This window comes from Camelus bactrianus, chromosome 13 (genome assembly GCF_048773025.1).
Source record: "Camelus bactrianus isolate YW-2024 breed Bactrian camel chromosome 13, ASM4877302v1, whole genome shotgun sequence".
Classification (NCBI taxonomy): Eukaryota; Metazoa; Chordata; class Mammalia; order Artiodactyla; family Camelidae; genus Camelus; species Camelus bactrianus.
Genome location: NC_133551.1, coordinates 61,952,121 through 61,965,383, shown reverse-complemented (window position 1 = coordinate 61,965,383; position 13,263 = coordinate 61,952,121). Strand labels below are relative to the sequence as shown.

The 13,263-nt window shown below is 42.2% G+C and overlaps 1 protein-coding gene across 1 annotated transcript in view; it reads left to right on the top strand.

Moving 5' to 3' along the window:
• The window catches only part of MACO1 (macoilin 1), a 51,513-nt gene extending 38,250 nt beyond the window's left edge, over window positions 1-13,263 (top strand). The window contains exons 7-11 of the mRNA XM_074377145.1: window positions 2,117-2,275; window positions 3,687-3,869; window positions 5,871-5,991; window positions 7,594-7,768; window positions 12,087-13,263. Of these exons, the coding sequence (XP_074233246.1) occupies window positions 2,117-2,275; window positions 3,687-3,869; window positions 5,871-5,991; window positions 7,594-7,768; window positions 12,087-12,289 (841 nt within the window). The 3' untranslated portion in view covers window positions 12,290-13,263. The remainder of the gene's footprint in view (window positions 1-2,116; window positions 2,276-3,686; window positions 3,870-5,870; window positions 5,992-7,593; window positions 7,769-12,086) is intronic.

Genomic DNA, 13,263 nt, shown 5'->3' with positions numbered 1-13,263 from the left:
ACTCATCCTTTCTACTAAAAATACAATCCTCAGACTGTGAAATTGACTTCTCAGGAAAGATAAATTACCTAACACGTATTTCAGCCAGACTTCTTAATGGGGATAACCTGATGGCATCAACCTGTTTTGGAAAGTATCTGTTGGGTTACTTCGGGTGAATGAGGGATGGTGTGGGGATGGTATCAGTGCCAGTAGGTAATTGTTTAGAGCAGTTCCGGGAGTATGTTCAACTGGAAAAACTCTGGCAGTAGGGAAAGTGTGGCATCATGTCAATTTGTGACCCTTGCTTGGAGAGTGAGCTGTGTCAGGAGACCAGCAGCACTTTTGGAACACAAGGTCTCCAGTCAGTGCTCCTAGGCACTGGACAGGGGGACTGGCTACTGTGCCTGGGAGATAACCATCGATGTTTCATGACATTTTGGTTTTGAGATTTTGTTTCAGTTGGCTAAAGATAGACAGGTAAATAAAGCTGCTCTTTGATTTTTCTAAGATCAGACAACATATATATGTATTCAGTAAGTGTTGATCACTGTGGTGGGCCCTGGGGATTTAGTGCTTCATAAAACATATCTGTAAGGACTCAGTCCATGGAGCTGGCAGTTCTAGGGAGAGATCACCATTGCTAGGGAGAGATCACCATTGCCCTTCAGAAATCTTGGTTCTGTTGGGATGTTGGATTAGTGAAATGCACGAGTCTCATCAGTGCAAACTGACTTCTGCCTACCTGTAAGTTTGTAGGAAAAGGTGTCTTCTGAGTCTCACCTGGCAGTCATCCTTGGCCTGACTTTCAGTGCAAGGCCCCTTCTGTCCTCTCTCACTCTATTCCCAGAGTACAGGCCTTCCTCAGAGGCCAGACTCATTGCTCTGCCCCCGAATATCTGTGGCTGTTCCTACCTTTAAGCTTTCGAGCATGTTTTCTCCTTGTTTAGAATGCCTTCTCTTCTCCTCTACTTCTCCAAATCCTGCCCAACTCAGTTCTTGTCTTCTCTCCTCAACTCACGTGGCACTTCTCCCCATACCTTCTATGGGTGATGGGGCCACAGTTTGGCCTGCTGGAGAAGAGAGTGGCTCTGGAGGTAGGCTGCCCGTGTGACTTTGGGCTGGAACCTTTCCTGAATCTAGATTTCTTCATCTGTAAAAATGGGACTAATAATTGCACTCAGCCCATAGTTGTACAGATTAAATGAGTTCATTCCATTAAAGCCCACAGAACAGTGTCTGGCACATATGTTCTCATTAAATATTAGTTATTCCTGCTAGTATGTATTTAATCATGGCTTTCCTGTGTTATTGTTGAGTCATTTTAAGTGTCTATTTATTGGCCGCAGTGAAATCCTAAAGTCCTCTCATGAAGAAAGGGACTTGATTTTATACTTTTTGTCAACCTTTTTCAGCCCTGTATGTGCATATAATAGTTCCCCAGTACATGTAACTTAAAATGAAACTACTACTGTATTAAAGAAAATAAATGGAAGAGGAGTAAGGGATTGAAAAGATGGGCTTCATTTCACAGTGTTTTCTCGTGATTCATAGATCATGTAATTTGTTCCTTTTTCATTGTTGTTGAGTCTGTTGAGTTCTTCTGTCACAATCACTGCAGGTGTGAGCATCATTTAGCAAGGATGCTAGCAGTGTCAGGAGGTTGTCTCAGACAGTTTTCTTCTAGGCCCGTGATGGGAGGGAGTCTCAGGCAGTACATTCTGAACTATTAGAGTCTCTCAAAGCAGGTAGGTCCTGGGCTGGTTGTTATTAACATAGCTCCCTTGCCGAGGGGCATGGGAAATTCACCAGTGGGGAGGAGACCTTAGCCTTCAACCGTACTCCCTCTGCCTTCCCCTCCTGCTTTATTAGCAGCTCAGGTATTCATAAGCACCATCTTCACCTGTCAGTGTTCACAAATACTTGGGAGGAATCAAAAGCTACCCTCTGGGAAGAGGTGGGAACCCAGGCAGCAGCACTGAAATCAAAGGCCGATTGTGGACAGGAGTTGTGGTCATGTCAGGAGCTGCCAGAGGGGTGCTCCGGGACCAGTGGTCCGGGACTTTAGCCAGGGTCTCACAGAGGCCCGTGGGTGCCCTCTCTATGATAAAAAATCCTGTGTTTCTCCTTCTCCTAGGCTGGAACAAGACATTAAAAAGTTAAAGGCTGACCTGCAGGCCAGCAGGCAAGTGGAACAGGAGCTCCGCAGTCAGATCAGCTCCTTGTCGAGCACCGAGCGAGGGATCCGCTCAGAAATGGGCCAGCTCCGACAGGAGAACGAGCTGCTGCAGAACAAGTACGTGTGCCTTTTGGGCCTTTGGCCTTGAGCCAAGTGGCCTCACCGTTTCTCTTGTTTCCAGGGGCTGTAGCACAAGATTCATGATGATAAAGCAATCTAGCAGAGGGTTTTTTAATAAAATGTTTAAAATACTCAATTTAGGACCAGAAACCCAGCATGTTACAAAATCTGTATACAGCTTAGTGGTAGAGCTTAGCATGCAGGAGGTCCTGGGTTCAATCCCCAGTACCTCCATTAAAAATAAATTAAATAAATAAATAAATAAAACTAATCCCCGCCCCCCGAACAAACAAACAAGACTTACTTCATGCAACGAAACAGTTTATTAATATTTATATTTTGTCTTCTTTTATTTAATAGCTTCTCAAATTGTGGCAGAAGTATTTCTCTTATTCCTTTGAGTGAAACTTACCAGAGGATTAGACTCTATTTACTTTGATTTCTGGAACTAAAAAATGACACTGAACTTTATTTGAAGAGGCAGGCATAAAGCCAGCTCTTCTGTGTGAATTCTTTTATGCTTCCCATTAATTCATTCTGGAATTACTTAACTCAATGTGGGTCTGTCTTTTTTGGAATCTCTAAGCAATGTGTGTCTGGGTTAGTGATTCCTGTTATAGGCTCTGAGCTTTCTGGGCTTTCCCTTGAAAGAGTAGTCCTTCAACATTTTCGAGGAATGTAGCACAAAAGCTAGCGCATTACAGGCAGATAACCTTTCCATTTCTTCTGACCATGTAGTGCCTCTAACACTTACATAGAGAATGTCTCAGCTTACATTGAGAAAAACTCACCTTATATTGATATATTGAGAGAAACCTTGTATTGATACGTAAAGCTGGGGGTGGTAGTAGGAAGGGAAGGGAGTGTGGCTGAAATTTCTATATGAAATTAAGCATCCTGTGATTCTAACTATGAGATCTATTTTGGGATACGCTGAGAAAACATCTCACAGCTGGAAAGGAAAGGCTTGCAGTAGGCTGCAGCATATTGTTTTCAGGCAAAGAAAGACCTTCCCCTCCCATCCTCTGTTCTTTAGTCTCAGACCAAAGTTCTTTCAGGGTATTTTGGGGCACTAGAATTCATCCTACAGTTATCTTTTCCTCTGATAGAAATTTGTTTTATCCTGTTTTCTGGGTTACCTTCTATAGATCACTTACATTAGTAGAGCGGAGCCTAGGTCTGATTCTGTATCTTGTAAGGCAGCTTGTTTATTGGTGTTTAGGAATTGTTAAATAATAATGACAGTGTATTTTCCCTGGGCACTGGGAGTTGACATTTATGATTTGCTATTCAAATCTCCTGTTTACTTTGGTCTTAAAATGATAAAGAGGAACCATGTTTCTTCAGGGTTTATAGTGGACGTTTCTAATTGTAAAACTTTGTACCACTGACAATCATTTCCATATAGGTTACATAATGCTGTTCAGATGAAGCAAAAAGACAAGCAGAATATCAGCCAGTTGGAGAAAAAGCTAAAAGCTGAGCAGGAAGCCCGAAGTTTTGTAGAAAAGCAGTTAATGGAGGAGAAAAAAAGGAAGAAGCTAGAAGAAGCCACTGCTGCTCGGGCTGTTGCATTTGCTGCCGCATCTAGGTATGTCCGTGTCCCCAGAGTGCTTAATCCAAGGTTGGCTTTCCTTGGGCTGAAACAGATGTGGGAATTTGATACCTTGGACAGGACTGGAAATACACAATCATGCATGGATGGATTGCTTTAAGTATTGTTTTATTAGCTGGTTTCAGCTCCATCTGTGCACACTTGAGTTCTCTTATGACAACTTCATCCCTCAGTGGCCTCCTCTGTAAAGTGGGATGAGGGAATCACCATGCCTCCCATACATGGGAGACAAAATGCTGCTCAAAAAGTTTCCAGCCACTTTCTGTCAGATTGATAATTACTAAACACTTAGAACCAATCTGGAATTTTGTTCCTTTTATAGAACTAGCCTTACTCTCTACTCTTAGGTGTATGTTTCTGGAGTTTTTATCTTAAAATGGAAGGGAGGTAAAATCTTGGTTCCCCAGGCACTCTGTACTGACTGCTCATGTCTTTGTTGGATATCAGCAAACTGTCAAATGAGCTGGAAAAAAATGGAGAAAAGTTAAGAGCCTCTTTTTCTTTTTCTTTTTGGCTTCTGCTTCACTTTATCACTGTATCTTTTTTCTTTGTTTTTTTTGACTGGTGAAGTTCATCAGCATGGTTGGGGTCAGTTATGGGTTTATAGATGTGGAGTGAGGGTAAATTTTTATTTTACTTTAAGTGTCCTAATTTTCACCTGTGATAGAATTCTACTTTTTGCTTTTTTGTATTTGGTGTGTTAATAGCCTTCTTTTGAGTTCTGGCATTTGCAGAGTAATTGGTGAGCCATCATTTCATCTTTTGGTAAATAATCAGCGGGAGAAAGAACTCTTCCTCCTGTGTGAGCATGCCTTCCCCCAGCAGACCCTATACTGCAGATGACTGAGCTGGCCCATCAGCATCCATACAGAGTTACAAGACCCTTTACTAAACCTGCCTAGGATGTGGGAGTTTTGTTTGCTCATTCATTTAAAGACTTGTAAGCATTTCTGAGGCACTTACGTTTGTAGGAGATTCCCCTGAATAGTCATCTGTTGTGGCTTATGCTCTCCTTAATTCATCCAGCAGTTACTCTTTTTAAAAAAAAAAATCCCTGAGGAGGATATGATAGTTCCTTAACTATAGTGTTTAACGTCTCTTATGCCTGAGAATCAGTAACTTGGTTTCAGCCTCTGCCCCAAATCTCTTGTGTGTTCATTTAAGCTTATTTGCTGTGATCTTATCCTTGGATGGTCCTTGTTTGCCATCATTTATGTAGAGGCTGTTTTTATTCTTAGGTGAATCTCAAGGCGTTAAGTCTCTCCTTTTCAGTAGGCCAAGGACACCTACTTTCTCCACCAGGCTGTTTCTGAAACCTGAACAGTTAATCAGCTTTGGACTGGCCATTACCATCATCATTTTTAGTTTGTCCTTATCATAGCCCTGAGAAGTAGCCTAATGTTGCTCCTTTCTTTTTCTGTTTACTCCAGGCTTGTCACAACTTCATGACTAAAGAAAGGTGATGATCCCAATGCATAGCCCCTCAGAAATGAAAATGTTTTTAGCTCACCGCCCCCTGCTGGAGACAGCAGGCATCTGGTTCTGTCTTGCTCAGGTTGTGTGCATTGTCTCATCACATGGCCTGGTGGGAAGCTTGCTGGATTGGCAAGCTAAAAAAATCCTCATTTCTTACCTGAGTACGGTGACCTCCAAGCCTGGTGACCTTGGACTAGTGTTATATCTAAGTAGCTTCAGTTTTCTTACCTGGAAAATGGGATAATATATCCTACCCCAGTAAAGATGATAGTGTGGGTAAAGTGCCTAGCTTGGTCACTGGCCTATATTAGACCCCCAGTTAATAATTATTTAGATCATTTTTAAAATTATCAAAGAACAGAGAGAATGAGCAGACTGAGTCAAAAGCTAAAATCTGACTGACTGGAGTATAAGAAAGTATAAGCAAAATACCAATCCTGCAGTATAAGCAAACCTTTAGTCTTTTAAGTACCTTTTTTCCCTTCTCTTCTTTTTCAAAAGAGGAGAGTGCACCGAAACCTTACGGAATCGGATCAGAGAATTAGAAGCAGAGAGCAAGAAGCTCACAATGGACATGAAGGTGAAAGAAGACCAGATCAGAGAGCTGGAACTGAAAGTTCAGGTGAAGGGAAACAAAAGACTTCATCACACTTGAATTCCTCTTCCATGTTAGACTTGTGCTCTGTGCTGCAGTATGGAGATGGTGCCTTTTAATACAGGGCAAACCCAAGTCCATCTGAAAATCTCTGTAAGACACAAAGGAGCCTCTCGTCTTGTCCAGCTCATTCAAGTCATATTTAATTTAACCAGATTCCAATACGTGCCAGAAAAGTTGATGGTCTTTGACATGTTTTATATCACAATTTGACTTACTGTAGATTGATTACACTTTTTCAGGTTAGGTAGCATTTATCGCCTGTGAAATTAGAAAAGAATGTTTAAATGGTAATATTAACCTGGGTGAAGATGCAGTAAAATAGGCCTCATATGTTGCTGGTGGAAGTGTAACTTTCTGGAAAAGGTTATGTACTTTTTAAAACTATTTCCCTTTTTATGACTCCAGCCTAAGATCAGTATTTTAAAGTCTCACCAGTGGGGAGGGTATAGCTCAAGTGGTAGAATGCATGCTTAGCATGCAGAAGGTCCTGGGTTCAATCCCCAGTACCTCCTCCAAATATAAATAAACCTAATTACCTACCCCCCTCTGCCAAAATAAACTGATTAAACAATACAATAATAAATAAGTTAAATATTTAAAAATAAAAAATAAAATCTCACCAATGATTGATATACAAAGATGTTGATCTTAGTAGTATATAAATGCAAAAAAATTTGGAAATAGTCTTAACAATGGGAGATTTGTTTAGTAACTTATGGAACATATATATACGTAGGAATATTATACAACCAATAAAAATTGCATTTTCAAAGAACAGCTGAGATTATTTATATAAGCTTTTTAAAAATTGTACATATAGTGTGATTTCAGTTATGCTAAAAGATACACATATGCTTAAAAACGACTAAAATATAAAATTTTCAGTGTTGGGGTTTTGGGTGATTTTTATTTGAGCTTTTATGTATTTTTTAATTCACTATAATAAGTTTAGATTTCTCTGTTAAAATAAAAAAAATCAGTGTATGTGTGTGTGTGTATATGTGTATATATATATGTGTGTGTGTGTATATATATGTATGTGTGTGTGTGTGTGTGTGTATATATATATATATATATATATATATATATATATATATATATATATATATATGACATTTACTGGCTACATTACCTGATGTTTTAAGTGGGCTTATTTTGCTGTATGCCCTGTCAAAATAATTAACATTTTTATAATTTTTAGTGCAGATTGAGAGCCAAGTTTTGATAAATTTGACTGCAGCATTATGGCAACATTTGCAGCCGGCAGCAAGGAAAAGTTCTTTGTGGTTCTGAATTAGGATAGTAAGAGAGTATTTTATTTAGAGATAGAGTCCACTGTTACCTAGAAACAGCCCAGCACAGTCAGTGTTTTTCGTATGTGCACATCACTGTATAAATACATCTTGCAATCCCTGTAAGTGGTGAGGTCTGAACCCATGAAACATCAGGAGTCTGTGTTCTAAGGGCCAGGTCAGTAATAGTGGGATTTTATTTGTGATTTCAGGCTAATTTGTAGACATCGATCAAAACTATCTTGTAACATTGCTGCTTTGATGATATTGATAGGAGCTTCGGAAATATAAGGAAAATGAGAAGGACACTGAGGTGTTAATGTCAGCCCTCTCAGCCATGCAAGATAAAACACAGCACCTGGAGAACAGCCTGAGCGCAGAGACAAGAATCAAGCTGGACCTGTTCTCCGCACTGGGGGACGCAAAGCGGCAGCTGGAGATTGCCCAAGGTAGGAGAGCAGCAGGCCCCGGATCAGGGGGCGTGGCTGAGGAAGCCCCGGGACGTGGGGAGCAGAGGCCCTTAGGGCTCGAACCAAAGGCATTTCAGTTTCCTCTTCAAGTGGTTTGATAAGTGCCCATCATGGACATCTAGGAATCATCACATTAATTCATTCTGTGACATATTTTGAGATGAGAAATGTCAAGTGCAGGGCACACAGAGAAGAGTATGAGATTCTGTGCTCAGGGAGCTCAGGGTGTTGTTGAAGAAATAGAGAACTTCAGAGTCACCGAAAGGTGCTGCTGTAGCAGGATGTACTACAGGGTCTATGGAAACAGAGAGGCAGGGACTAAGCCAGTCTGGGGAATTAGGGAAGGCCATTTCTCACGGGAGCTGATGTCTGAGCTGGGTCTTGATTGATGAGAAGGGGTTAGCCCAGGGAGGAAGTGGCATGGTGGAGGTTAGGGGTAGAGAGGTATCTAAACAGAAGAAACAGCTTGGGCAAGGCCAGGGAGGCCAGGAGGGCCTGATGTGTTCAGAGCCACAGCTGGCTCTGCTTGGCTGGAGCGAAGGTTGCAGAGGAGGGCTTGATGGGAGAAGAGTCTGGAGAGCAGGCTGTTGACTCAGCAGATATTTGCTGAGACCTGCCATATGCCAGGCACTGTGAGAATCCCTGAAGGAACAGACAGTAACAGGCAAATATAATACGTGATGCGTGCAGTGAAGAAAATAAATCAGTGGCGAGGCAGGGTGTGTGCATGCGTGTGCGTGCCCACATGCGCATAGGGCTGCTGACTTGACGTGGTGGAGGTGGGAGATTCTTTGAACAGGTAGCATTTGAGCAGAGACTGAGAGGAAGAGAGTGAATGAGCCACAGTAAGTCACTTCAGTCAGAGGGAGCAGGCATGGTGGCCAGTGGGGCTGCAGCCTGAGTGATGGGGAGAGTTGCCAGAGTCAGAAGTAGTGGGAGCCATGTTCTGCCAGCTTTGCAACCCATGGAAAGAACTTTGGGCTTTACTCTGAGTGACATGGGAAGCTTTGGAAGGCTTCTGAGCAGAGGCCTGACATGACCTGATGAAAAGAAATTTGGCTTTTGTTCAAAAAATCGATGAGCCTCCAGTAGATTACTGATAAAAATTTTCAGACTGTTGACTTAGTAGAAGGAAAAGAATATTTCAACAGGTACTTACAGAGCGTTCACATTTACTCTGCATAAAGCATTGTCCTAGAAGGTAAAGGGGAGACAAAGATGTACAAGACATAATTTAGCTGGGGATCCACTAAGGTAGTGGTGCTCAAACTTTTTGCTCTTAGGGACCCCTTTACACTCTTAAAATTTTTGAGTACCCCAAGGAGGTGTTTTTCAGGTGGATTATATCAACCAGTATTTACCTGTTAGAAATTAAAACCTAAAACATTTATTAATTCATTTAAAAATAACATAATGAACATATTAGTTAGCATTAGTAACATTTCTATGAAAACTATATTCCTCAAAACAAAAAAAAAAAGCTTTAGTGAGAAAAGTGGTATTGTTTTACATGTAGCAAATCTCTTTAGTTTTTGGCTTAATAAAGTTCAGTTCTCTTCTCTATTTCTACATTTAGCTTGTAATTTCACTTGCCATGTTGCCTCTGGAAGATTTCACTTACACTCATGGGCAAATGAGCGTGAAGAAGGCAGATACTGTATTATCATGAGGATGGTGTGGACCCTGTGGGCCCAGTGAGAACTGCCACACTGAGGAAAGCCGCACAGCAAGGCCTGCTGCCGTTGGATGGAGGCAGATGGCTTGAAAGGCTGGAGGAGAGATCAGGGTGGCTTCATGAGGGAGAGGCCATTGAGTGGACTTGGAAGGATGAATTCTGAGAGCAGAGAATGGCAGGGAAAAACACTGTTACCTGAGGGAATAGTGTAAGCAAAGGAAAGAAAAGAGTGCTAAGAGTGTCCAGGTCAGCAGTCCGGTGGCCTTAAGCTGGGGGACGTGGAAGAAGAGAGTAGGAGATTAGGAGGACTGTCTTACAGGGTGTGTCCCCTAGATTTTCTGGAGGAAGAGGGTGACGTGTTCTGGCAGGGTTGCTGGAACCACGGAAGTAGAGCAGAACAGGTTTAAGGAATGAAAAGAGAGAATGAGTTTGGTTCGGGATGTTTTGATTCGGAGTTGCTTCCCGAACACCGGGCTGGAAGATCTTCATCAGTCAGTGGGAATTTGGGGTCTAAACCCCAGAGAGGGCCAAAACCCTTGGGGTGGGGATGGGATATAGAAGTTGTAAGAAGTTAGTGAAGCCACAGGAGTGGCCTGGGATGGTGGTGGTAGAACAAGAGGAGAAGGGGTTTGAGAATCTGGATTATTAATCTGTGGACCCAAGGAAAGGCTTTAAAAAGCAAGGTTCTTGGGAATCCTGCTTTAAAGCCAGACATCTAACCATACACTGTTTTTTTGCCTGCCTGGCTCAGCTCCCTGAGAAGTGGCCACCCTCTCACTGCCTTATCCCATTTACTTGGATTTGCAGACTTGGAAGAGATTGCCTCCTGGAGTGAAGGAGTGAAGCAGCACCTAGTCTCAGAGTAGCCAAGGGGAGCTTGGCTTCACAGCACAGATCATATATATTGCATTGTTGGCCCAGAAATTCTTGTAAAGCAACAAAGAAGCAAAGAGAACTGTCTTTTCCAAAGCTCTGGGAATGTTTGCATGTTATGATTAAAGAAATCAAACTTAAATCTACATGAAAAAAAGATACAGTGGCTCATATATCAGATGCTGTTAGGTATTTTATTCATCTGAGGCTTATTTTGTTCAAAGGGTCGGAGGATATTTGATGCTTACTTGAAGCTGAGGGGAGTGAAGGAAGTCAGAGGGAGCAGTTCCTTTCTACTGCCCTTTGCTGCCACCTTCCCCACTGCTTCCCTCCACTGTCATGCTTGTGCTCGGAATACTCTAATAACTTAAATCAAACCCCATGTTGCTTTTCTGCTTCCTACTTTCTATATCATTTGATTCATCCTAGTTCCAAAATGGCTTTCATTTCTACTATATCATTTTTTAAAATACACCACCATGCTCTTGCATTTCAAATATATTACCATCTTCTGTTGGACTCAGAATGAGTGCAACTCAAATGCAGACTCTTTCTTTTTTCAGCATTTAAATTTCTGAAGGGCTCCTCCTAAGTGAGAACCCCTAGTAGACCAGGGAGTGTCAAAGCGTGGTGGAAATTGCCTGGGCTTCAGAAAGAGTGGTCCTGGGTTTAAGTCCTGCTCTACCTCTTAATAACTGAATGACTTCGGGCAAGATACAAAACTTGCAGGGCCTCAGCTTTCTTCTGGGCTGGGCATTAGGGATATAGCAAAGAAAAAAAGGAAGACAGTCTCTGCCCTCACAGAGCTCATGAGCCAGTGGAGAGATGATGGGCACAAATCATCACCCAAATGAGTAATCGCAAGAGACAGAAGAATGTGGTTGGTAGGAGTGCAGACTCTGGAGCCAGACTGCAGAGTTTGAATTCTGGCTCTGTCACTCAGCCTCATTGTATGTTGGTTTCCTCATCTATAAAATGGATGGTGATAACCTTATAGGGTTGTTGTGACAAATAAATGAGTTCATCTACATAAGCACTTTGAACAGCGTCTGGCACACTTGTATTAGCTATTGTAATTATTATCATTATTACAAAGAATAAAGTGACAGAAAAAGTTGAGGGTGTGTTGAGAATCTAGTAGGAGTTGGGGGCTGGCGGTAGGGTCTTAATTTAGGTGGAAGAAGCAGAGGAAGCTTTGTGAGGAAGTAGAAGCCTGAAGAGTGAACAACACATAGAGAGCCAGAGAAGCACAGGAAGGGGAGTGGCCCCGAGGCAGGCAGGAGCTGGCTGGTCTGACACTCAGAGGTAGCCCATCCTCCCAGAAAAATATTCCAGCTCAAAAATACTCCAGCTCAATATTCCGGTTCATAGTTCAAAAGGAGTACCCTCTTAGGCTGCCCTTGGGGACTGCCAAGCTCCAAACATGGCTCCTGGAAATTGAGCTCTTCGCCTTGTCACACCGGCATGAACAGAATCCCTTTTTACCAGTAAACCATAGCCCACAGGCCAGATCTAGCCTGCCACCTGTTCTTGTACCACTCATGGCCTAAGAATAGTTTTTTCCATGGTTTTTAAAAAACACACACACAACAAAGACAGTATGTGGCTTGGCCCATCACAGGAAAAAATTGCCTGCCCTTACAAACCATCAGAGCTGGAGTTGAATCCGTTTGGGTTTGATTGGCCCATGAGGGTATTGCGTTGGGTGAGCCCTCTTTTCTCACTAATGGTGGGTCTTTGGTCTTCCAGGACAAATTCTTCAGAAAGACCAGGAAATCAAGGACCTGAAACAGAAGATAGCCGAAGTCATGGCCGTCATGCCCAGCATAACATACAGTGCTGCCACCAGCCCCCTGAGTCCTGTTTCCCCCCACTACTCTTCCAAATTTGTGGAGACCAGCCCCTCTGGACTTGATCCCAATGCCTCTGTTTACCAGCCCCTGAAGAAATGAACGCCAGCAGTGTGTTTTGTCCAACCATTTGGTTATCAGAAGGCATCGCAAAGGAACGTCTCTGGCAGTCAAGATAAAAAAAAGTTTATATTGTATTTTGTGGGACTGTATATGTTGTCGTTTTTAAAAAGGGGGGGAAGTAACATCCAAGTCTGATTAGAACTGCCCATCAGTTTTTCTTGTAAATTTTTAGAAGACCTCACAGAACTTTGCAGTTTATTTTTCTTGGCCAATACATTAAAACCATTCTTGGATTTCAAGTAGCCAATTTTGCCTTTTATGTATTCTTATAGTTTCCTCTTGAAGCAAAAAAAAAAAAAAATGCAGTGTTTTTGCTTCTCAACCCTTTTATTTTTGTTTTATTCTTAAATCAGCAAGCAAAACCTGCACATTGGATTCACGTGGGATGATAATGAAAACTTTTAGTTTTTAGTGTGAAAGGGTTAAATTACCTAACACAGCTTCGATCCTATCACTGCATTAAAGAAGATGATGATTGATATTACAGGAAACAAAAATTGATTATCCTTCCAAGGACCAAACAAATCTAAGGAGTGTCAATTCAGCCGAGGGGAGAGACTCAGGTGATGAGACCAGCTATGAGAATGTGACAGGGGTTGTGTCTGAAATGTGTGCATTCCCATCGGTATGTTAGTCCTAGCCAATTGCTAGCAGCAGTCTTGTTCACTGTGCCTTGGGAAAAGACATTTCAAGAGGAAACTTGATGATTTTAAACAATTTCCCGCTTTACCATCATCTGTCTTCTCTCTGTATCAAGCTCACTACGGATCCTGCTGTAAAACTGGTGGGTAGCTGGGCTGTTCGTTACCACCTCGGCCACACTTTCTGTTTCCTTTCATAGAAAGCACCACAGTGTTCTGGACCTGTCTCAAGGCAAGCACCCTGGGAAGGGGAGCTGGGCGGTGTTTATGTTCGAGAGACTGCAATGACGGCTAATAAAAGCTGCAGTTCTA